Source organism: Salmo salar, chromosome ssa05 (assembly GCF_905237065.1).
Source record: "Salmo salar chromosome ssa05, Ssal_v3.1, whole genome shotgun sequence".
NCBI lineage: Eukaryota > Metazoa > Chordata > Actinopteri > Salmoniformes > Salmonidae > Salmo > Salmo salar.
This window is the reverse complement of record NC_059446.1, coordinates 91,367,634-91,394,005: the sequence shown is the minus strand read 5'-3', so window position 1 is coordinate 91,394,005 and position 26,372 is coordinate 91,367,634. Positions and strand designations below refer to the sequence as shown.

Genomic DNA, 26,372 nt, shown 5'->3' with positions numbered 1-26,372 from the left:
CAGCTGTTTATGTCTGAACCTACAGCTGTTTATGTCTGAACCTACAGCTGTTTATGTCTGAACCTACAGCTGTTTATGTCTGAACCTACAGCTGTTTATGTCTGAACCTACAGCTGTTTATGTCTGAACCTACAGCCCCCTGTCTGATAACTGTTTATGTCTGAACCTACAGCTGTTTATGTCTGAACCTACAGCTGTTTATGTCTGAACCTGCAGCTGTTTATGTCTGAACCTACAGCTGTTTATGTCTGAACCTACAGCTGTTTATGTCTGAACCTACAGCTTTGTTTATGTCTGAACCTACAGCTGTTTATGTCTGAACCTACAGCCTCTGTCTGAATAACTGTTTATGTCTGAACCTACAGCTGTTTATGTCTGAACCTACAGCTGTTTATGTCTGAACCTACAGCTGTTTATGTCTGAACCTACAGCTGTTTATGTCTGAACCTGCAGCTGTTTATGTCTGAACCTACAGCTGTTTATGTCTGAACCTACAGCTGTTTATGTCTGAACCTACAGCTGTTTATGTCTGAACCTACAGCCCCCTGTCTGATAACTGTTTATGTCTGAACCTACAGCTGTTTATGTCTGAACCTACAGGTGTTTATGTCTGAACCTACAGCTGTTTATGTCTGAACCTACAGGTGTTTATGTCTGAACCTACAGCTGTTTATGTCTGAACCTACAGCCCCCTTCGTAACTGTTTATGTCTGAACCTACAGCTGTTTATGTCTGAACCTACAGGTGTTTATGTCTGAACCTACAGCTGTTTATGTCTGAACCTACAGCCTCTGTTTATGTCTGAACCTACAGCTGTTTATGTCTGAACCTACAGCCTCTGTCTGATAACTGTTTATGTCTGAACCTACAGCTGTTTATGTCTGAACCTACAGCCTCTGAACACACACATGATCTCACCAACGTACTGCTCCTCAACCAGGCTGCAGACAAACACACACACACACACACACACACACACACACACACACACACACACACACACACACACACACACACACACACACACACACACACACACACACACACACACACACACACACACTATATACCCATCTACCAGTGGAGGTGACAGACTTGCTGTGGTCCCATTTTGCACCCAGCTCCTTGTCTCATGGTCGTCTCAAAAAAAAGCAGCTGCACGTTTCTCTTTGATTTCTCTCTCTGGTATTTTCTTTTGATGGACGGAAGAAGGGGAAGAAGAAAAACAACTCTGCCACCTTTCCTCTTCTAGTGGGCTGAAAGGAGACGTGGTGTTTAATGTTAGAGGACAGTGTGAGAACTGACGGCAGAGAGACAGACAGACAAACAGACGGGTCCTCTGCTTCTATCTGTTGTTGTGGTGGTCCAGGTGTTACATACTTACATATCAGACCTGTCGTAGATAGACCAGACACTGATACACAAACACCTGTGGGCCTCACATGAATTCCAGACTGCCAGTCTAGAGTCTACAATAGGCCTACACTTCACAGGTGATTGTGGTCAGCATCCAGCATGTTGCACAGCGGCTGTGAGAAGAGACTCCAGCACCACCTTGAATGCAGCTGTGGTCAAAGCTGAAGTACATCTAGGTGAATGTTGTTATTTCTATCGTATACCAAGTTTTTTTTGTAGGATGAAAGCCTGTTGCATGTCAGGTAAGCTGCCACTGTCATCTCTTCATTTGTTGTTGAAGACAATACATTAAGTTATTCACTTGGTAGATCCAGTCTCATTCAAACAGATCATTGAACCACTCTTTAACTTGACAGTTATGCGTGATGGACAATGTAATACACATTTTAAAGTGTACACGCTTCCAAACCAGCTGCCCACTGCACTGAGGATAGGAAACTCTGTCACCTCTGATAAATCCACTATAATTGAGAATTTCAATAAGCATTTTTCTACGGCTGGCCATGCTTTCTACCTGGCTACCCCTACCGCGGTCAACAGCACTGTACCCCCCCACATCTACTCGCCCAAGCCTTCCCCATTTTTCCTTCTCCCAAATCCAGTCAGCTGATGTTCTGAAAGAGCTGCAAAATCTGGACCCCTATAAATCAGCTGGGCAAGACAATCTGGACCCTTTCTTTGTAAAATGATCTGCCGAAATTGTTGCAACCCCTATTACTAGCCTGTTCAACCTCTCTTTCGTGTCGTCTGAGATTCCAAAAGATTGGAAAGCAGCTGCTGTCATCCCCCTCTTCAAAGGAGGGGACACTCTTGACCCAAACTGCTACAGACCTATATCTATCCTACCCCGCCTTTCTAAGGTCTTCGAAAGCCAAGTCAACAAACAGATAACCGACCATTTCAAATCCCACCGTACCTTCCCCGCTATGCAATCTGGTTTCAGAGCTGGTCATGGGTGCACTTCAGCCACGCTCAAGGTCATAAACGATATCGTAACCGCCATCGATAAGAAACAATACTGTGCTGCCGTATTCATTGACCTGGCCAAAGCTTTCAACTCTGTCAATCACCACATCCTCATCGGCAGACTCAATAGCCTTGGTTTCTCAAATGATTGCCTCGCTTGGTTCACCAACTACTTCTCTGATAGAGTTCAATGTGTCAAATCGGAGGGCCTGTTGTCCGGACCTCTGGTAGTCTCTATGGGGGTACCACAGGGTTCAATTCTTGTGCCAACTCTTTTCTCTGTATACATCAATGATGTCGCTATTGCTGCTGGTGAGTCTCTGATCCACCTCTACGCACACGACACCATTCTGTATACTTCTGGCCCTTCTTTGGACACTGTGTTAACAACCCTCCAGACGAGCATCAATGCCATACAACTCTCCTTCTGTGGCCTCCAACTGCTCTTAAATACAAGTAAAACTAAATGCATGCTCTTCAATCGATTGCTGCCTGCACCTGCCCGCCCGTCCGGCATCACTACTCTGGACGGTTCTGACTTAGAATATGTGGACAACTACAAATACCTAGGTGTCTGGTTAGACTGTAAACTCTCCTTCCAGACTCACATCAAACATCTCCAATCCAAAGTTAAATCTAGAATTGGCTTCCTATTTCACAACAAAGCATCCTTCACTCATGCTGCCAAACACACCCTCGTAAAACTGACCATACTACCGATCCTCGACTTCGGCGATGTCATTTACAAAATGGCCTCCAAACACTCTACTCAATAAACTGGATGCAGTCTATCACAGTGCCATCCGTTTTGTCACCAACGCCCCATATACTACCCACCACTGCGACCTGTACGCTCTCATTGGCTGGCCCTCGCTTCATACTCATCGCCAAACCCACTGGCTCCAGGTCATCTACAAGACCCTGCTAGGTAAAGTCCCCCCTTATCTCAGCTCGCTGGTCACCATAGCAGCACCCACCTGTAGCATGCGCTCCAGCAGGTATATCTCTCTGGTCACCCCCAAAGCCAATTCCTCCTTTGGCCGTCTTTCCTTACAGTTCTCTGCTGCCAGTGACTGGAACGAACTACAAAAATCTCTGAAACTGTAAACACTTATCTCCCTCACTAGCTTTAAGCACCAGCTGTCAGAGCAGCTCACAGATCACTGCACCTGTACCTGTAGCCCATCTATAATTTAGCCCATACAACTACCGCTTCCCCTACTGTATTTATTTTGCTCCTTTGCACCCCATTATTTCTATTTCTATTTTGCACTTTCTTCCACTACAAATCTACCATTCCAGTGTTTTACTTGCTATATTGTATTTACTTTGCCACCATGGCCTTTTTTGCCTTTACCTCCCTTATCTCACCTCATTTGCTCACATTGTATATAGACTTATTTTTCTACTGTATTATTGACTGTATGTTTGTTTTACTCCATGTGTAACTCTGAGTTGTTGTATGTGTCGAACTGCTTTGCTTTATCTTGGCCAGGTCGCAATTGTAAATGAGAACTTGTTCTCAACTTGCCTACCTGGTTAAATAAAGGTTAAATCAATAAATCAATATAAAAAAACAGGCCTTTGTAGTTCAAAGTTGTGGAGAACTGTGGGGATTGTAGTTCGTTCCACAGTTGAGTGACGCACGCGGAAGTAACGTGATGATGAAGAGAGGTGACTTTGCTTCAGTTTTGTAATGTTTTGATTCAGCAACACTGCTGATAATTATGGAAGCAACCAAAGCAGGTATTGTATAGACAATATGTTGAGTATCATTATCCTATGTCGCTCTTACGGCATTGTTATAGTTGTAAAGCATCTATAGAAAAGTGTGTTATCATACGCACATCCTTAAAAACATAACGTTAGGTTCTGGACTAACAAAGTCTAGGTAAAGAACAAGAAGGCCCAAGCACACTGTTAAAGCTCCCAATTCACCGCTTTATTGACAAAGTTTCGATCCCGACACGGATCTTCGTCGAATCGAAACGTTGTCAGTAAAGCGGTGAATTGGGAGCTTCAACAGTGCGGGGTCTTGTTCTTTACTAGTTGTAAAGCATGCTAGCATTAGCAGTTAGACGTCGCTAGCCAGGGCTAACTAAGCTAGCTTCAGTACAGTCAACATGTCATTCAATTGGCTAGCTAACTATCACGGTGAGCAAGTGTCGTAGCCGATTAAACGTTTAACTTTAAACTGTTTTCCTGACATACTAGCTAACTTAGCTGTCATACTTCTAATCTTCCACGTTCATCGCTTGCGAGCTCAGAAACAACTGGGTTACCTAGATGTTGTTAGCTATAGTTACCTAGCGTCTACTGTGTCTAACTAGCTAGCTAGTTTGATGGATATGCTAGCCCTGGTACAGCAGGGTAGCTATGACTGATGTGTGTGTGTGTGTGTGTGTGTGTGTGTGTGTGTGTGTGTGTGTGTGTGTGTGTGTGTGTTGTGTGTTCCAGAGGAGCCTTTCCTGAGGCATGTGGAGACAGATGTACTCATACCCAAGATGATGAGGGAGAAAGCCAAGGAGCTCTGTGCTGAAAAGGTTACAGGTGAATATCTGAGATTAATAAAACACATGTGTTAGTTCCCTGAACAAATGCTTTAGGTCACAGCGGGCTTACAGTCTTGTGGCTCCCAGGATATATGATCTGGAACCCAAGATGCTCACAGAGATATATCCACCGTTCACCTTCGCTGTTTATACACATTGTATTGTTGAAGTCTCTATGCACCTTCCCAGTTACAATCTCAAGCAAAGGCCCTGTTAATGCCCTGAGCCATGACAGAGTATTAATGGATACCTCCCCTGTTATGTATATTTGTGTTTTTCTGTTGCGTTGATCTGGCTGTCATGCCCTGTCTGAAAACCAGTCAGAAGTAGATGACCCGATGAAGAAAAAAATACAGTCAAGATCAAACCTGATATGGTGGTTAAATATGAATATACCACTTGATACAATGAACTTCCTCTTTTCTGCCTCCAATGTCCTTTTTCTAGCAGTGTTTATGGTATCTGTATTATAAGGAGTGTAGACTGCTGATCTGATCTCGTTATTGCTCAACATGTAGGCCTAACAGAAACTTGGCAAATGTTCTCCTTTTTACAGGAAGATACTTGAAACAGACTGCAGTTGAATGTTTTTGTTACTAACATCTCTAAATTCACTTTATGCTGCTGACATCAACATTTTATTTATTTTTGAACCTTACGAAGACTCTGAGCCGCTGCTCTAATGTTGTGGTCCCGTGTGGCTCAGTTGGTAGAGCATGGTGTTTGCAACGCCAGGGTTGTGGGTTCGATTCCCACGGGGGACCAGTACTGGGGGAAAAAGTTTTTCAAAATCTATGAAATGTATGCATTCACCACTGTAAGTCGCTCTGGATAAGAGCGTCTGCTAAATGACTAAAATGTAAATGTTGCAGGGCAATTCCACGGCAACGGAATGATGCTGAGACTCAGATATTTCACTTTAAAATGTATGTCAAACAAAAAACAATTTTTTTGCAAAGTTAAACAAACCATACAACTCTATGCATAAAGACTACTTTTAACAATTTCCACCATTTTTTTATTTTTTTTACATAAACACATTTTATGGATGAACAGTGCAGATGCACCATTTTGGCATGGCACCAGCTGCACAAACCGTCATTCTGTTACCAAAATGTACATCTGCATTGTTCAAGTAAATGTGTTTTTTTTGGTAAAATGTTCTTTGAAAGTTGTTAAAAGTAATTGTGCATGGAGTTGTATTGTTTGTTTTAAGTTGACAATCATTGGTTTTTGTTTTGGCGTCCATTTTAAAGTGAAAACGGCTCTGCATCATTCTGTTACTTTGGGATTGCCCAACAGCAACTCTCGGTGCTGCATAGGTACTTCGATTGTGGTTAGGCCTAAAGTCCTCTTCATCCTCTGAGGCTGCACGCCTGCTGCTGCTCGCCCAGAGAGACACAGCCTAGCCCTCGAGGTGACAGGGCTGTGGAAATCCCCTTCTGGTCTCCTCTCTGCCCCCTCCTTTTCACACCTCCACCCCAGCCCTAGCTGCTGTATTGCCTGCATACTACCCTATTTGTATTACTGATGCTTGCAGTGGCTGTTTGCTCTGACCTGTGTGTTTGTGCATGCGTGTATGTTATGTAATGTTGTTTAGTTAAATACAGTTCCATAAAACATCTGACCAGAGACGGTGTGTTTACTCTGATCAGAGACGGTGTGTTTACTCTGATCAGAGACGGTGTGTTTACTCTGATCAGAGACGGTGTGTTTTCTCGGTGTTTACTCTGACCAGAGACGGTGTGTTTTTCTCGGTGTTTACTCTGACCAGAGACGGTGTGTTTTTCTTGGTGTTTACTCTGACCAGAGACGGTGTGTTTTTCTCGTTTACTCTGACCAGAGACGGTGTGTTTTTCTCGGTGTTTACTCTGACCAGAGACGGTGTGTTTTTCTCGGTGTTTACTCTGACCAGAGACGGTGTGTTTTTCTCGGTGTTTACTCTGACCAGAGACGGTGTGTTTTTCTTGGTGTTTACTCTGACCAGAGACGGTGTGTTTTTCTCGGTGTTTACTCTGACCAGAGACGGTGTGTTTTTCTTGGTGTTTACTCTGACCAGAGACGGTGTGTTTTCTTGGTGTTTACTCTGATCAGGGACGGTGTGTTTTCTTGGTGTTTACTCTGACCAGAGATGGTGTGTTTACTCTGATCAGAGACGGTGTGTTTTCTTGGTGTTTACTCTGATCAGGGACGGTGTGTTTTCTTGGTGTTTACTCTGACCAGAGACGGTGTGTTTTCCGGTGTTTACGCTGACCAGAGACGGTGTGTTTTTCTCGTGTTTACTCTGACCAGAGACGGTGTGTTTACTCTGACCAGAGACGGTGTGTTTACTCTGATCAGAGACGGTGTGTTTACTCTGACCAGAGACGGTGCGTTTTCTCGGTGTTTACTCTGACCAGAAGCGGTGTGTTTACTCTCACCAGAGACGGTGTGTTTTCTCGGTGTTTACTCTGATCAGAGATGGTGTGTTTTCTTGGTGTTTACTCTGACCAGAGACGGTGTGTTTTTCTCGGTGTTTACTCTGACCAGAGACGGTGTGTTTTTCTCGGTGTTTACTCTGACCAGAGACGGTGTGTTTTTCTCGGTGTTTACTCTGATCTGATCTGATGACGACCCGTCGTGCAGCAGCTTCTTTCCCCACTAGTCTACCAGAATGACATCACCTCTCCAAACCCATGCCCTTTTCTAAGACACGTGTCCTTACTACTGCACTGATTTGATCAGCTACTTCAGAACAGTCAGCTCTCCATATCTCATCATCACATAGATTATTCTGTAGAGTCGATTTAATGTCAGTTTCATCTGGGGACTCGGATTAGGAGATTATCATTTTAGTGGGGGGGGGGAATAATCCCTCACTACTCCATACCTCCTCCTGAAGTCCCCTCCCTCTCACTACCACGTCGTCTCTAGTGGAGATCACTGGATAATGGGCGCGTCCCACGTGGCACCCTATTCCCTAATGGGCCCTGGTCAAAAGTAGTGCACTATATAGGGAATAGGGTGTCAGTTGGGAGGCTACCTCTGAGATCATTGTCACTATGGTCTTTTCTGTGACTGTGTTGGGTGACTGCTGATGTGTGATGGGATACCAGCGGCGGTGTCAGGCCCCAGTACAGTCCTCTGTGTTTCTGTTCTACTGATTTAGATTAGTCACACTGTTCTGCCTCTTCAAATTGCTTCTGCAGGTTTTCTGCGTTCGGATGAAAGCAAGTCGTGGTGATAATCACGCTGATCATAACAGGGAGATTATGATGATGGGTTTGCATCCCAAATGGTACCCTATTCTCTATACAGTGTACTACTGTTGAGCAAGGCTCTGGTCAAAAGAAAAAGTAGTGCACTTCGTAGGGTTAGGGTACATTGTCAATTTTGGGATGTATCCCATGGTTGTTTATGAGACGCTGGAGACGGGGGGACGGGGGACGAACGAGGCTAATTAAAGTCTACCAAAGACCTGGCTAACAGCGTGAGAGACAAGGCCAGGACCCTTCAGCACCTCTTTAGCACCACCAACACAATGGCACCTTTCATCCACAACACCTTGATATCAGTTAAAGGATTGAAAGGAAAATACCTTGTTTATTTATTTTTTATCTCTGTAGTCTTAACGCAGTTAGGCCTAATGGCTAACTCCATCTCTGTGTGATTCACCTTGCACTCAGCTGTTTGTCAGGGTCTCAACTGCTTGCCAAACATCATGTCTTTTTTAGGAAATGGTTAGAAAGGAGAATCCTTGTTAAGTCGACCATCTCAGCCCTAAATGTGTCTTCTACGGTCAAACTAAAAGAGACACACCGAGTTCTGTATGTTATTCAGAGTTAATATAGACCTCGTTGGTTTACAGTTAGCATGTTATTCAGAGTCAATATAGACCTCGTTGGTTTACAGTTAGCATGTTATTCAGAGTAAATATAGACCTCGTTGGTTTAGAGAGTTCTGTATGTTATTCAGAGTAAATATAGACCTGGTTGGTTTAGAGTTAGCATGTTATTCAGAGTAAATATAGACCTGGTTGGTTTACAGAGTTCTGTATGTTATTCAGAGTTAATATAGACCTGGTTGGTTTAGAGTTAGCATGTTATTCAGAGTTAATATAGACCTGGTTGGTTTACAGAGTTCTGTATGTTATTCAGAGTAAATATAGACCTGGTTGGTTTAGAGTTATGTATGTTATTCAGAGTAAATATAGACCTGGTTGGTTTAGAGAGTTCTGTATGTTATTCAGAGTTAATATAGACCTGGTTGGTTTAGAGTTAGCATGTTATTCAGAGTTAATATAGACCTGGTTGGTTTAGAGTTAGCATGTTATTCAGAGTAAATATAGACCTGGTTGGTTTAGAGAGTTCTGTATGTTATTCAGAGTAAATATAGACCTGGTTGGTTTAGAGAGTTCTGTATGTTATTCAGAGTAAATATAGACCTGGTTGGTTTAGAGAGTTCTGTATGTTATTCAGAGTTAATATAGACCTGGTTGGTTTACAGAGTTCTGTATGTTATTCAGAGTTAATATAGACCTGGTTGGTTTACACAGTTCTGTATGTTATTCAGAGTAAATATAGACCTGGTTGGTTTACAGAGTTCTGTATGTTATTCAGAGTAAATATAGACCTGGTTGGTTTAGAGTTAGCATGTTATTCAGAGTTAATATAGACCTCGTTGGTTTACAGAGTTCTGTATGTTATTCAGAGTAAATATAGACCTGGTTGGTTTAGAGTTAGCATGTTATTCAGAGTAAATATAGACCTGGTTGGTTTAGAGTTAGCATGTTATTCATAGATCATTAGTGTTGAGCGATTTAACGTCCGTTTCCTATTTCTTCCGGTTATTAAACAGCTACTTGACCGATGTCGGTTCAATTACTTGAATTCCATTTAGTTAGTTTTTTGGGAGCCCAAATAATTCATGAGAGAAATCAAGTCAATAACGATGTGGGAAGCTGGGCTGAAGGGAGTTGTAGTTTTCATAAGTAAATATTCAAACTAAGTTCAGCGCAGAAACGTGGTAATTAACTATACTGAACAAAAAATATAAACGCAACATGTAAAGTGTTGGTTTCATGAGCTGAAATAAAATATCCCATACACACAAAAAGCTTATTCCTCTAAAATGTTGTGCAAGAATTGGTTTACATCCCTGTTAGTGAGCATTTCTCCTTTGCCAAGATAATCCGTCCACCTTACCGATGTGGCATATTGTGCTTTGGACAATATATGGCCACTCAAAAATGTGCAGTTTTGTCAAACAACACAATACCATGGATGTCTCATGTTGAGGGAGCGCGCAATTTACATGCTGACTGCAGGAATGTCCACCAAAGCTGTTGCCGGAAGATTGAATGTTCATTTCTCTACCATAAGCCACCTCCAACGCCGTTTTAGACAATTTGTCAGTACGTCCAACCGGACTAAAAACCACAGACCATGTGTAACCACTCCGTCCCAGGGATCGTCTGAGACCAGCCACCAGGACAGCTGATGAAATTCAGGAGTATTTCTATCTGTAATAAAGCCCTTTTGTGGGGGAAAAAAACTCATTCTGATTGGCTGGTTTCCTTATATGAACTGTAACTCTGTAAAATCTTGAAATTGTTGCGTTTTTATATTTTTGTTCAGTGTATAATGACCATAATCCATTGCACCATTTTTTATTTTTATGGCACAGAGACGGATGAAAGAGGCGAAGCGAGACGTTTCACTCTTCACTAAAATCTGTCTAAAATGAATCCCAATGCGTTTCAATGAGCTTATTTTTGGACCTAAGCCTTCCCGCCTTTGGGACAAACACTCCCATTTTGTTAGGGCAGCGATATGAGCATTACGCCTGCTATGTTACGTTAGATACACACAGACCGCATAGACCACATGACAGAGGACTGTACACAACACAACTAGGAGAGGAGGTAGAGACAGTTAGTGAAAGTATGCCTTATCTTCTTTTGAAGAACTAGTCAAATGATTTGAGCAGACCGCTCTGCAGTGTACTTAGGCAGGCTAGCTAAATAGGGTGACTAAAGACCGTACAGTATGGGGAGCACATAGCGCTAGATGGCCTGGCTGGCTGCTTCTGTCTGAGCAGAGATCAGATGATTTTACTTTAAGGAATGAAAAAGAATAAAGTCATCAAATAAAAACCAATTAAAATACGCAACTGAAATATTGTATTATTTCCTAGTAATTTCCTGTTCTATTGATGTCTACCCAATGTGGGCCTGACAGAGACAATATAACATTTTCAATGTTTTGGAAATTGAATTTTCTATTTTTCTATTTTAAAAGCTCTCAAATCATTATAACATCATTATTTCATAATACATTATCAAAACCGAAATCGAAAACCGTGATGATAAAAAAAAAAAAAAAAAAATGGAACTGAAACTCGAACCAACCTCAAAAAGCCCTTATGGCTCAGCACTATTCTTCATGTATGGCCTCTCCTCCTCCTCTGTATGAATAGAAAGCCCTAATGGCTCAGCATTATTCTTCATGTATGGCCTCTCCTCTGTATGAATAGAAAGCCCTAATAGCTCAGCATTATTCTTCATGTATGGCCTCTCTGAATGAATAGAAAGCCCTAATGGCTCAGCATTATTCTTCATGTATGGCCTCTCCTCTGTATGAATAGTTTAGATTGCTGCTCTTTTCCATTCATATTAATAGCCAGATAGGCCTGGTCTGTGTGAAGGACAGTTATAATGGGCCATGCCAGCCAGATAGTTACACTGGTGCCAATGTGGACAGAAACACCAACCACAAGTATGAATACATATGATAGTCAGTCTTTTACTTCAGCCTGGCGGTAGAGGAAACATTGGGGCTGGTAAGATAAGAGGCCTGTCAGTACTCACTACGGTAGTATCTACTTTGACCAGGCTTGTCACCGTGTGGCAGAGATGCCTAGCAGAGACGGTATGGTTGGCTGTCCCCTCTCTCTCCTCTCAGCCTGTGGCTACACTCAGATTGGCAGAGGGGGACAGATTTGAAAGAGACATGACCTTTTTAGACTGGGGCTCTTACCCTGGCTGCTTTTTAAAAAGCCCCTGTCAAGAGACTGGCTTCCTGATGGTGGTCATTTACTGGCTAAATCTATGTCTCCTTGCATCTATCTGGTTTCAGCGTTCAACCACTGCTGTAAAGAGACTGGCTTCCTGATGGTGGTCATTTACTGGCTAAATCTATGTCTCCTTGCATCTATCTGGTTTCAGCGTTCAACCACTGCTGTAAAGAGACTGGCTTCCTGATGGTGGTCATTTACTGGCTAAATCTATGTCTCCTTGCATCTATCTGGTTTCAGCGTTCAACCACTGCTGTAAAGAGACTGGCTTCCTCATGGTGTTCAAGTGTCGGGATCAGAACGCTGCCCTGAAGGACTGTCTAACCGTACAGTGAGTCAACTAACTCACACCTCATGTAATCAATAAGGCTTCATAAAACATGTCTTTTATTTACACTTTAAAACAAATACATTTATTTTATTACCATTTAAGACCAAACAAATTATATCAAGTACAATACATGTATTTTTTTCTGGTATATAGTTCATACTAGTTCTGACTCAGTGTTCTAATGATAACTGTTCTTCATACTAGTTCTGACTCAGTGTTCTAATGATAACTGTTCTTCATACTAGTTCTGACTCAGTGTTCTAATGATAACTGTTCTTCATGCTAGTTCTGACTCAGTGTTCTAATGATAACTGTTCTTCATACTAGTTCTGACTCAGTGTTCTAATGATAACTGTTCTTCATGCTAGTTCTGACTCAGTGTTCTAATGATAACTGTTCTTCATACTAGTTCTGACTCAGTGTTCTAATGATAACTGTTCTTCATACTAGTTCTGACTCAGTGTTCTAATGATAACTGTTCTTCATACTAGTTCTGACTCAGTGTTCTAATGATAACTGTTCTTCATACTAGTTCTGACTCAGTGTTCTAATGATAACTGTTCTTCATGGTAGTTCTGACTCAGTGTTCTAATGATAACTGTTCTTCATACTAGTTCTGACTCAGTGTTCTAATGATAACTGTTCTTCATACTAGTTCTGACTCAGTGTTCTAATGATAACTGTTCTTCATACTAGTTCTGACTCAGTGTTCTAATGATAACTGTTCTTCATACTAGTTCTGACTCAGTGTTCTAATGATAACTGTTCTTCATACTAGTTCTGACTCAGTGTTCTAATGATAACTGTTCTTCATACTAGTTCTGACTCAGTGTTCTAATGATAACTGTTCTTCATACTAGTTCTGACTCAGTGTTCTAATGATAACTGTTCTTCATACTAGTTCTGACTCAGTGTTCTAATGATAACTGTTCTTCATACTAGTTCTGACTCAGTGTTCTAATGATAACTGTTCTTCATACTAGTTCTGACTCAGTGTTCTAATGATAACTGTTCTTCATACTAGTTCTGACTCAGTGTTCTAATGATAACTGTTCTTCATACTAGTTCTGACTCAGTGTTCTAATGATAACTGTTCTTCATACTAGTTCTGACTCAGTGTTCTAATGATAACTGTTCTTCATACTAGTTCTGACTCAGTGTTCTAATGATAACTGTTCTTCATGGTAGTTCTGACTCAGTGTTCTAATGATAACTGTTCTTCATACTAGTTCTGACTCAGTGTTCTAATGATAACTGTTCTTCATACTAGTTCTGACTCAGTGTTCTAATGATAACTGTTCTTCATACTAGTTCTGACTCAGTGTTCTAATGATAACTGTTCTTCATACTAGTTCTGACTCAGTGTTCTAATGATAACTGTTCTTCATACTAGTTCTGACTCAGTGTTCTAATGATAACTGTTCTTCATACTAGTTCTGACTCAGTGTTCTAATGATAACTGTTCTTCATACTAGTTCTGACTCAGTGTTCTAATGATAACTGTTCTTCATACTAGTTCTGACTCAGTGTTCTAATGATAACTGTTCTTCATGCTAGTTCTGACTCAGTGTTCTAATGATAACTGTTCTTCATACTAGTTCTGACTCAGTGTTCTAATGATAACTGTTCTTCATACTAGTTCTGACTCAGTGTTCTAATGATAACTGTTCTTCATACTAGTTCTGACTCAGTGTTCTAATGATAACTGTTCTTCATACTAGTTCTGACTCAGTGTTCTAATGATAACTGTTCTTCATACTAGTTCTGACTCAGTGTTCTAATGATAACTGTTCTTCATACTAGTTCTGACTCAGTGTTCTAATGATAACTGTTCTTCATACTAGTTCTGACTCAGTGTTCTAATGATAACTGTTCTTCATGCTAGTTCTGACTCAGTGTTCTAATGATAACTGTTCTTCATACTAGTTCTGACTCAGTGTTCTAATGATAACTGTTCTTCATACTAGTTCTGACTCAGTGTTCTAATGATAACTGTTCTTCATGCTAGTTCTGACTCAGTGTTCTAATGATAACTGTTCTTCATACTAGTTCTGACTCAGTGTTCTAATGATAACTGTTCTTCATACTAGTTCTGACTCAGTGTTCTAATGATAACTGTTCTTCATACTAGTTCTGACTCAGTGTTCTAATGATAACTGTTCTTCATACTAGTTCTGACTCAGTGTTCTAATGATAACTGTTCTTCATACTAGTTCTGACTCAGTGTTCTAATGATAACTGTTCTTCATACTAGTTCTGACTCAGTGTTCTAATGATAACTGTTCTTCATACTAGTTCTGACTCAGTGTTCTAATGATAACTGTTCTTCATACTAGTTCTGACTCAGTGTTCTAATGATAACTGTTCTTCATACTAGTTCTGACTCAGTGTTCTAATGATAACTGTTCTTCATACTAGTTCTGACTCAGTGTTCTAATGATAACTGTTCTTCATACTAGTTCTGACTCAGTGTTCTAATGATAACTGTTCTTCATACTAGTTCTGACTCAGTGTTCTAATGATAACTGTTCTTCATGCTAGTTCTGACTCAGTGTTCTAATGATAACTGTTCTTCATACTAGTTCTGACTCAGTGTTCTAATGATAACTGTTCTTCATACTAGTTCTGACTCAGTGTTCTAATGATAACTGTTCTTCATACTAGTTCTGACTCAGTGTTCTAATGATAACTGTTCTTCATACTAGTTCTGACTCAGTGTTCTAATGATAACTGTTCTTCATACTAGTTCTGACTCAGTGTTCTAATGATAACTGTTCTTCGTACTAGTTCTGACTCAGTGTTCTAATGATAACTGTTCTTCATACTAGTTCTGACTCAGTGTTCTAATGATAACTGTTCTTCATACTAGTTCTGACTCAGTGTTCTAATGATAACTGTTCTTCATACTAGTTCTGACTCAGTGTTCTAATGATAACTGTTCTTCATACTAGTTCTGACTCAGTGTTCTAATGATAACTGTTCTTCATACTAGTTCTGACTCAGTGTTCTAATGATAACTGTTCTTCGTACTAGTTCTGACTCAGTGTTCTAATGATAACTGTTCTTCGTACTAGTTCTGACTCAGTGTTCTAATGATAACTGTTCTTCATACTAGTTCTGACTCAGTGTTCTAATGATAACTGTTCTTCGTACTAGTTCTGACTCAGTGTTCTAATGATAACTGTTCTTCGTACTAGTTCTGACTCAGTGTTCTAATGATAACTGTTCTTCGTACTAGTTCTGACTCAGTGTTCTAATGATAACTGTTCTTCGTACTAGTTCTGACTCAGTGTTCTAATGATAACTGTTCTTCGTACTAGTTCTGACTCAGTGTTCTAATGATAACTGTTCTTCGTACTAGTTCTGACTCAGTGTTCTAATGATAACTGTTCTTCGTACTAGTTCTGACTCAGTGTTCTAATGATAACTGTTCTTCGTACTAGTTCTGACTCAGTGTTCTAATGATAACTGTTCTTCGTACTAGTTCTGACTCAGTGTTCTAATGATAACTGTTCTTCGTACTAGTTCTGACTCAGTGTTCTAATGATAACTGTTCTTCGTACTAGTTCTGACTCAGTGTTCTAATGATAACTGTTCTTCGTACTAGTTCTGACTCAGTGTTCTAATGATAACTGTTCTTCGTACTAGTTCTGACTCAGTGTTCTAATGATAACTGTTCTTCGTGCTAGTTCTGACTCAGTGTTCTAATGATAACTGTTCTTCATACTAGTTCTGACTCAGTGTTCTAATGATAACTGTTCTTCGTGCTAGTTCTGACTCAGTGTTCTAATGATAACTGTTCTTCGTGCTAGTTCTGACTCAGTGTTCTAATGATAACTGTTCTTCGTACTAGTTCTGACTCAGTGTTCTAATGATAACTGTTCTTCATACTAGTTCTGACTCAGTGTTCTAATGATAACTGTTCTTCATACTAGTTCTGACTCAGTGTTCTAATGATAACTGTTCTTCATACTAGTTCTGACTCAGTGTTCTAATGATAACTGTTCTTCATGGTAGTTCTGACTCAGTGTTCTAATGATAACTGTTCTTCGTACTAGTTCTGACTCAGTGTTCTAATGATAACTGTTCTTCGTACTAGTTCTGACTCAGTGTTCTAATGATAACTGTTCTTCATACTAGTTCTGACTCAGTGTTCTAATGATAACTGTTCTTCATACTAGTTCTGACTCAGTGTTCTAATGATAACTGTTCTTCATGCTAGTTCTGACTCAGTGTTCTAATGATAACTGTTCTTCATACTAGTTCTGACTCAGTGTTCTAATGATAACTGTTCTTCATACTAGTTCTGACTCAGTGTTCTAATGATAACTGTTCTTCATACTAGTTCTGACTCAGTGTTCTAATGATAACTGTTCTTCATGCTAGTTCTGACTCAGTGTTCTAATGATAACTGTTCTTCATACTAGTTCTGACTCAGTGTTCTAATGATAACTGTTCTTCATACTAGTTCTGACTCAGTGTTCTAATGATAACTGTTCTTCATACTAGTTCTGACTCAGTGTTCTAATGATAACTGTTCTTCATGCTAGTTCTGACTCAGTGTTCTAATGATAACTGTTCTTCATACTAGTTCTGACTCAGTGTTCTAATGATAACTGTTCTTCATACTAGTTCTGACTCAGTGTTCTAATGATAACTGTTCTTCGTACTAGTTCTGACTCAGTGTTCTAATGATAACTGTTCTTCGTACTAGTTCTGACTCAGTGTTCTAATGATAACTGTTCTTCGTACTAGTTCTGACTCAGTGTTCTAATGATAACTGTTCTTCGTACTAGTTCTGACTCAGTGTTCTAATGATAACTGTTCTTCGTACTAGTTCTGACTCAGTGTTCTAATGATAACTGTTCTTCGTACTAGTTCTGACTCAGTGTTCTAATGATAACTGTTCTTCGTACTAGTTCTGACTCAGTGTTCTAATGATAACTGTTCTTCGTACTAGTTCTGACTCAGTGTTCTAATGATAACTGTTCTTCGTACTAGTTCTGACTCAGTGTTCTAATGATAACTGTTCTTCGTACTAGTTCTGACTCAGTGTTCTAATGATAACTGTTCTTCGTACTAGTTCTGACTCAGTGTTCTAATGATAACTGTTCTTCGTACTAGTTCTGACTCAGTGTTCTAATGATAACTGTTCTTCGTACTAGTTCTGACTCAGTGTTCTAATGATAACTGTTCTTCGTACTAGTTCTGACTCAGTGTTCTAATGATAACTGTTCTTCGTACTAGTTCTGACTCAGTGTTCTAATGATAACTGTTCTTCGTACTAGTTCTGACTCAGTGTTCTAATGATAACTGTTCTTCGTGCTAGTTCTGACTCAGTGTTCTAATGATAACTGTTCTTCGTACTAGTTCTGACTCAGTGTTCTAATGATAACTGTTCTTCATACTAGTTCTGACTCAGTGTTCTAATGATAACTGTTCTTCGTACTAGTTCTGACTCAGTGTTCTAATGATAACTGTTCTTCGTACTAGTTCTGACTCAGTGTTCTAATGATAACTGTTCTTCATGGTAGTTCTGACTCAGTGTTCTAATGATAACTGTTCTTCATACTAGTTCTGACTCAGTGTTCTAATGATAACTGTTCTTCATACTAGTTCTGACTCAGTGTTCTAATGATAACTGTTCTTCGTACTAGTTCTGACTCAGTGTTCTAATGATAACTGTTCTTCATACTAGTTCTGACTCAGTGTTCTAATGATAACTGTTCTTCATACTAGTTCTGACTCAGTGTTCTAATGATAACTGTTCTTCATACTAGTTCTGACTCAGTGTTCTAATGATAACTGTTCTTCATGCTAGTTCTGACTCAGTGTTCTAATGATAACTGTTCTTCATACTAGTTCTGACTCAGTGTTCTAATGATAACTGTTCTTCATACTAGTTCTGACTCAGTGTTCTAATGATAACTGTTCTTCATACTAGTTCTGACTCAGTGTTCTAATGATAACTGTTCTTCATACTAGTTCTGACTCAGTGTTCTAATGATAACTGTTCTTCATACTAGTTCTGACTCAGTGTTCTAATGATAACTGTTCTTCATACTAGTTCTGACTCAGTGTTCTAATGATAACTGTTCTTCATACTAGTTCTGACTCAGTGTTCTAATGATAACTGTTCTTCATACTAGTTCTGACTCAGTGTTCTAATGATAACTGTTCTTCATACTAGTTCTGACTCAGTGTTCTAATGATAACTGTTCTTCATGCTAGTTCTGACTCAGTGTTCTAATGATAACTGTTCTTCATACTAGTTCTGACTCAGTGTTCTAATGATAACTGTTCTTCGTACTAGTTCTGACTCAGTGTTCTAATGATAACTGTTCTTCATACTAGTTCTGACTCAGTGTTCTAATGATAACTGTTCTTCATACTAGTTCTGACTCAGTGTTCTAATGATAACTGTTCTTCGTACTAGTTCTGACTCAGTGTTCTAATGATAACTGTTCTTCATGCTAGTTCTGACTCAGTGTTCTAATGATAACTGTTCTTCATACTAGTTCTGACTCAGTGTTCTAATGATAACTGTTCTTCGTACTAGTTCTGACTCAGTGTTCTAATGATAACTGTTCTTCATACTAGTTCTGACTCAGTGTTCTAATGATAACTGTTCTTCATACTAGTTCTGACTCAGTGTTCTAATGATAACTGTTCTTCATACTAGTTCTGACTCAGTGTTCTAATGATAACTGTTCTTCGTACTAGTTCTGACTCAGTGTTCTAATGATAACTGTTCTTCATACTAGTTCTGACTCAGTGTTCTAATGATAACTGTTCTTCATACTAGTTCTGACTCAGTGTTCTAATGATAACTGTTCTTCATACTAGTTCTGACTCAGTGTTCTAATGATAACTGTTCTTCATGGTAGTTCTGACTCAGTGTTCTAATGATAACTGTTCTTCATACTAGTTCTGACTCAGTGTTCTAATGATAACTGTTCTTCATACTAGTTCTGACTCAGTGTTCTAATGATAACTGTTCTTCGTACTAGTTCTGACTCAGTGTTCTAATGATAACTGTTCTTCATGGTAGTTCTGACTCAGTGTTCTAATGATAACTGTTCTTCATACTAGTTCTGACTCAGTGTTCTAATGATAACTGTTCTTCATGGTAGTTCTGACTCAGTGTTCTAATGATAACTGTTCTTCATGGTAGTTCTGACTCAGTGTTCTAATGATAACTGTTCTTCATGGTAGTTCTGACTCAGTGTTCTAATGATAACTGTTCTTCATACTAGTTCTGACTCAGTGTTCTAATGATAACTGTTCTTCGTACTAGTTCTGACTCAGTGTTCTAATGATAACTGTTCTTCGTACTAGTTCTGACTCAGTGTTCTAATGATAACTGTTCTTCATACTAGTTCTGACTCAGTGTTCTAATGATAACTGTTCTTCATACTAGTTCTGACTCAGTGTTCTAATGATAACTGTTCTTCATACTAGTTCTGACTCAGTGTTCTAATGATAACTGTTCTTCATGCTAGTTCTGACTCAGTGTTCTAATGATAACTGTTCTTCATACTAGTTCTGACTCAGTGTTCTAATGATAACTGTTCTTCATACTAGTTCTGACTCAGTGTTCTAATGATAACTGTTCTTCATACTAGTTCTGACTCAGTGTTCTAATGATAACTGTTCTTCATACTAGTTCTGACTCAGTGTTCTAATGATAACTGTTCTTCGTACTAGTTCTGACTCAGTGTTCTAATGATAACTGTTCTTCATACTAGTTCTGACTCAGTGTTCTAATGATAACTGTTCTTCGTACTAGTTCTGACTCAGTGTTCTAATGATAACTGTTCTTCGTACTAGTTCTGACTCAGTGTTCTAAAGATAACTGTTCTTCGTACTAGTTCTGACTCAGTGTTCTAATGATAACTGTTCTTCGTACTAGTTCTGACTCAGTGTTCTAATGATAACTGTTCTTCGTACTAGTTCTGACTCAGTGTTCTAATGATAACTGTTCTTCGTACTAGTTCTGACTCAGTGTTCTAATGATAACTGTTCTTCGTACTAGTTCTGACTCAGTGTTCTAATGATAACTGTTCTTCGTACTAGTTCTGACTCAGTGTTCTAATGATAACTGTTCTTCGTACTAGTTCTGACTCAGTGTTCTAATGATAACTGTTCTTCGTACTAGTTCTGACTCAGTGTTCTAATGATAACTGTTCTTCGTACTAGTTCTGACTCAGTGTTCTAATGATAACTGTTCTTCGTACTAGTTCTGACTCAGTGTTCTAATGATAACTGTTCTTCGTACTAGTTCTGACTCAGTGTTCTAATGATAACTGTTCTTCATACTAGTTCTGACTCAGTGTTCTAATGATAACTGTTCTTCATGGTAGTTCTGACTCAGTGTTCTAATGATAACTGTTCTTCATGGTAGTTCTGACTCAGTGTTCTAATGATAACTGTTCTTCATGGTAGTTCTGACTCAGTGTTCTAATGATAACTGTTCTTCATGCTAGTTCTGACTCAGTGTTCTAATGATAACTGTTCTTCATACTAGTTCTGACTCAGTGTTCTAATGATAACTGTTCTTCATGCTAGTTCTGACTCAGTGTTCTAATGATAACTGTTCTTCATGGTAGTTCTGACTCAGTGTTCTAATGATAACTGTTCTTCATGGTAGTTCTGACTCAGTGTTCTAATGATAACTGTTCTTCATACTAGTTCTGACTCAGTGTTCTAATGATAACTGTTCTTCATACTAGTTCTGACTCAGTGTTCTAATGATAACTGTTCTTCATACTAGTTCTGACTCAGTGTTCTAATGATAACTGTTCTTCATGCTAGTTCTGACTCAGTGTTCTAATGATAACTGTTCTTCATGCTAGTTCTGACTCAGTGTTCTAATGATAACTGTTCTTCATACTAGTTCTGACTCAGTGTTCTAATGATAACTGTTCTTCGTACTAGTTCTGACTCAGTGTTCTAATGATAACTGTTCTTCGTACTAGTTCTGACTCAGTGTTCTAATGATAACTGTTCTTCATACTAGTTCTGACTCAGTGTTCTAATGATAACTGTTCTTCATACTAGTTCTGACTCAGTGTTCTAATGATAACTGTTCTTCATACTAGTTCTGACTCAGTGTTCTAATGATAACTGTTCTTCGTACTAGTTCTGACTCAGTGTTCTAATGATAACTGTTCTTCGTACTAGTTCTGACTCAGTGTTCTAATGATAACTGTTCTTCGTACTAGTTCTGACTCGGTGTTCTAAAGATAACTGTTCTTCGTACTAGTTCTGACTCAGTGTTCTAAAGATAACTGTTCTTCGTACTAGTTCTGACTCAGTGTTCTAATGATAACTGTTCTTCGTACTAGTTCTGACTCAGTGTTCTAATGATAACTGTTCTTCGTACTAGTTCTGACTCAGTGTTCTAATGATAACTGTTCTTCGTACTAGTTCTGACTCAGTGTTCTAATGATAACTGTTCTTCATACTAGTTCTGACTCAGTGTTCTAATGATAACTGTTCTTCGTACTAGTTCTGACTCAGTGTTCTAATGATAACTGTTCTTCGTACTAGTTCTGACTCAGTGTTCTAATGATAACTGTTCTTCTGTACACCACTGTCTCTGTCTCTCAGCTACAGAGACTCGGCATTCTTCGAGGAGTGCAAGCAGGAGTACATCAAGGAGAAGCTGGAGTTCCAGAGGACAGGGGTGGCGGCTAAGAACCGCTCACAAAAACTTCCTACCAGCATGTAGATTCCAAATTGACCCCTGAACATGTTGCTTCCACCTGTCCAATCCTCTCAGATCTACAGGAGTGGTTAGGTAGCAGGGGCTAGGGGTCACGAGGTAGCTAGGGGTCACGAGGGTGGCAGGGGGAGGGACGGCTACTCACAGGGCTTTGCAGTGTGTGTATTGTACATCCGGTTGGGATGCTCATTGCCCCAACGGGAGGAACTAGATCAACGAAGGGACAGGAGACAGGAGGACATCCTAGGCCCTAAGGGACCTGTGTAACGACTATGAGCCAGGTTGGAAAGGTGTGTCTAAAGGCCTCCGTTCACCTGTATGTACAGAAAAGGAATCTCTTACAGATACATGTCCTCCACAGAGTCCCTCTGGTTGATCTGATCAAACAGCCATGATGGAAAAACACACTGTCCTCCTGTTTCAGAATGATCATTAATGTTTTGTTGATGATGCCGTCTGTCTGCTCTGCAGTTTGTGTATGTTTATGAAGAATTCTTTCTGTCAATGCTTTGGGAGTGTTTTCATGTTGAGCTTGTTAGCAACCAATACTGTCCAAAGTGAGATTGATTCCAAGGATAAGACCTGTCCAAAGTACATGAATAATATTCAAGGTGTTGACATCAACATCCTCCACTATGAGAATGTTCCAGATGGTTCCTAATTATACACAGATTGATACTGCGTAGAGGCTTATCCCATAATTAGGATTCACCGGTGAGTTGCCGTAACTAGTGGTGTGATGACAGGTGAAGCATTACGGACAGAGTTGTTGTAAAAAAAGGTCTGATTATATAACATTTGACTTGACATTGTGTTAACGTACATATAAATAAAGACAAACGGATGTTCATAGCCTCTGTGTGTTGTGACTTTGGCTTTTTAAAACCATACAGGTGTCACAAAAATGACTTCCAGGTTCACAATCACCCTTTTCAATGTCCCTTGAAATCCCTATTTGAAGTGTTATTACTGAGTCACTTAGGCTTGTGACTGTCGTACCTCCACACAGCCTTGATTTATACTGGATGTGGATCACTGACTGTCACCCATATCTCATCTACCTTTTTTAGATTACATGTGTTCATCTCTATTCATTTTATTCATACAAGCCTGGCGCTGTATGCTACAAGACAGGAATAGCAACACAATGAGCCGTGGCAGGGGCCATTTCAGTGTTCAGCTGTCAAGCAGTAGTCGCACAAGACAATTGTTCATGAAATATCACACACAATATCTGCCTATCGTAAATATTCACCCACTTGGATTTCTTCACATTTGTGTTAAAAAGTGTGATTATAATGGATTTAATTGTTTTTTTGTCAATGATCTACATAAAATATTCTGTCAAAGTGAAATAAAAAAATAAAAAAAGTTTTTAAAGGTTAATGAAAAATAGAACCCTAAAATACCTTAATTAGATAATGATTCACTCCCCTGAGTCAATACATGTTAGAAACACCTTTAGCAGCGATTACAGCTGGGAGTCTTTCTGGGAAAGTCTCTAACGGGTCGATCTCGATTCAGGAATGTATGCCTTTCTTACACACACTATTTATTTTCCAGTAACTTAACGTGCGCACTCTGAATACATTTCATTCAACCGCTGAAAAACCTCCCACTTGGTGACCAATAGATTTTTTTTTTCGTGGAGTTTTCATTCAATAGAAGTTATCAGTACATTTATTTTAGCCATTCTTTTAAATACGGGGTGCATTTCATTAGAATTTAGTTGACAGACACTAGAATACATGGAGAGAACGGGGTCAGAATATAGGAATCATGGGGGGGGGAAGCCATCTATGCATTTTCGCTTCCGTTTCACGACCAACTAGTAGATTTAAAAATACTCTTGATCTTCAAGATTATTTAGGCACATTTTAGGTTTAGGAAAGTATGCATGTATTTAAATTTAAAAAACCGGTTTGGAGAGCCTTTACGCACGAAATATGTTGATAAATAAAAAACAGTGGCTGAATTCATCCTGAAAGATGTCATATTCTAGCTCAATCCATGAAATATTGGAAGGTGGTGAAAGTGTACAATAGGGGTTGAACATTAGTCCTATAAATGTTCCCTAATTCTCACTAATCATGGAACTGTAATGACCACGGTCCAGTCGTGGTGAACCGTGCGCCAGGCTCCATGTTTAACCTGCTGCGCTGCGTGGGTTCCAGAATGATTCAATAGGCTACATGTCCCAAATCATTACACAACGTCAGCCTAATATCATCCACTAACTCTAGCGACGCACAGGAACAATTTACAAGGACGTGACAGAGGAAATACATGTAAACGGAATGGAATGATAAAAAAAAAAAAAATGTATGTGTGTATTACTGACGTGGCTCTCGATATTCGCTAATATTTAACATTTAACATTTATCATTGTAAAATAAAACGGAGAAAAGCCCAGATATAATCAAAACATTCTAAAGCGCACACAAAACTCGGCAGGTTCAGCCCTACAGAAGCATATAGCTTGGATGTCCACATTTCATCCACGCAAATGATGAGGGCACACAATAACAATTCTGAATAATGGCGAAGGTATTTATATCCTATTTCACAGTGTAAAAGGGACCGCAATACACGTGATATGATTTTCAGTTTGGCTTCCATGTGGCTGGTTTCACATTCGTCTCCAGGGATCATAAGGAAAACTAATCTAAAACAATATGCTATGTATATTTACAATCGCCTTCTCCAAATGGAGTACTCATTTACCTAGGTTTTATCAATAGCTCTTATCAATTTATAAATTATGAAGGAATTAAGTCAAGGTCAGAATATATTTTGTTTTGCTATCTGTAAGACACACCTCCGCATAAAATGGGAATTGCATTCCATTTAAGAGCTTAACTCAAGTCGGAACAGAATCGGGACTTATTAATGTTTTACACACCTGGATTGTGCAATATTTGCCTTTTATTCTTTTCAAAATTCTTCAAGCTCTGTCAAGGTGTTGGGGATCATGGTTAGACAGCATTTTTTAAGTCTTGCCCTATATTTTCAAGCAGATTTAAGTCAAAACTGTAACTTGGCCACTCAGGAAAATTCACGTCTTCTTGGTAAGGAACTCCAGTGTAGATTTGGCCATGTGTTTTAGGTTATTATCCTGCTGAAAGGTGAATTCATCTCCCAGTGTCTGAAGCAGGTTTTCCTCTAGGATTTTGTCTGTGCTCAGCTCATCCCATTTATTTTTATCCTGAAAAACTCCTGTCTTAGCCGATGTTAAGCATACCCATAACATGATGCAGCCATCACCGTGCTTGAAAATAAGGAGGCAGTTACTCAGTGATGATGTGGATTTTCCCCAAACATAAGGCCAACAACTATATTCCTTTGTGGAGTCACTACATTGTTGTTGACCCATCCTCAGTTTTCTCCAATCACAGCCATTGAACTCTATAGCTGTTTTAAAATTCAGATGGGTCACAGAGTCAAGTGTTTTAAAATCGTCATGATGACATCCCTGAGCAGTTTCCTTCCTGTCCTGCAGCTCAGAAGGATCACTATCGTTGTGTCTGGGTGACGTAATACATCATCCACAGAATAATGATTCACTTGACCACGCTGAAAGAGATATTCAATGTCTGATTTGTTATTGTTACCAATCTACCAATCACTGCCCTTCTCTATGAGGCTTTTGAAAAGCCCCCTGGTCTTTGGAGTTTAATCTGTGCTTGAAATTCAACATTTGACTGAGGGACCTTCCAGATGTTGTATGTTGTATTATTTCAGACAGAGTGAGTTTATGTGATTTGTTAAGCCAAATTTTACACCTGTACTAATTGAGGCTTGCCTAAACAAAAGGGGGTGGATACTTCAGCAACTAATATACATAAGCTATAAAATGTGTATTCATTTGTAAATATATTTGTAAAATTATTTTTATTTTGACATTATGGAGTATTTTGTGTAGATCAATGATTTAAAAAAATAAATAAAATCACAATTAAAACTATATTATTCATCCCTCATGGTAACAACAAAATGGGTAGAAATCCAAGGTGGGGTGAATACTTCTGATACCCACTGTACCTACAACAATGTGAAAAACTGGAAATCACAGCTAGCCAATCAACAGTATCCATGATAGAAGAACAAAGTGTATCTGAGCCAGTCAGTCTATAACTGAGATGTAGATGGTGGGGTTCTGATGCCGAGACACAATCTGATCTCATGTCGCTCATGTAAAACAACCGCTAGCTAAAAAATGATCATCCTGAATGAGAAATGACTAATATCATGGGACATAGAGTCTACTAGTTACAGCTTCATATGAATAATCCGTCTTTAGATTGCATGACTGTTTGAATGTTGAATA

The 26,372-nt window shown here is 39.4% G+C and overlaps 1 protein-coding gene across 1 annotated transcript; it reads left to right on the top strand.

Moving 5' to 3' along the window:
• The first annotated feature begins 3,998 nt into the window (after positions 1–3,998).
• LOC123743225 (COX assembly mitochondrial protein homolog) lies at positions 3,999–22,897 on the top strand. Its single transcript, XM_045719377.1, has 4 exons — positions 3,999–4,128; positions 4,840–4,932; positions 12,228–12,318; positions 21,931–22,897. The coding sequence occupies exons 1-4, from the start codon at positions 4,110–4,112 to the stop codon at positions 22,049–22,051; spliced, it is 324 nt and encodes a 107-aa protein (XP_045575333.1). The 5' UTR covers positions 3,999–4,109; the 3' UTR covers positions 22,052–22,897.
• The last annotated feature ends 3,475 nt before the right edge of the window (positions 22,898–26,372 follow it).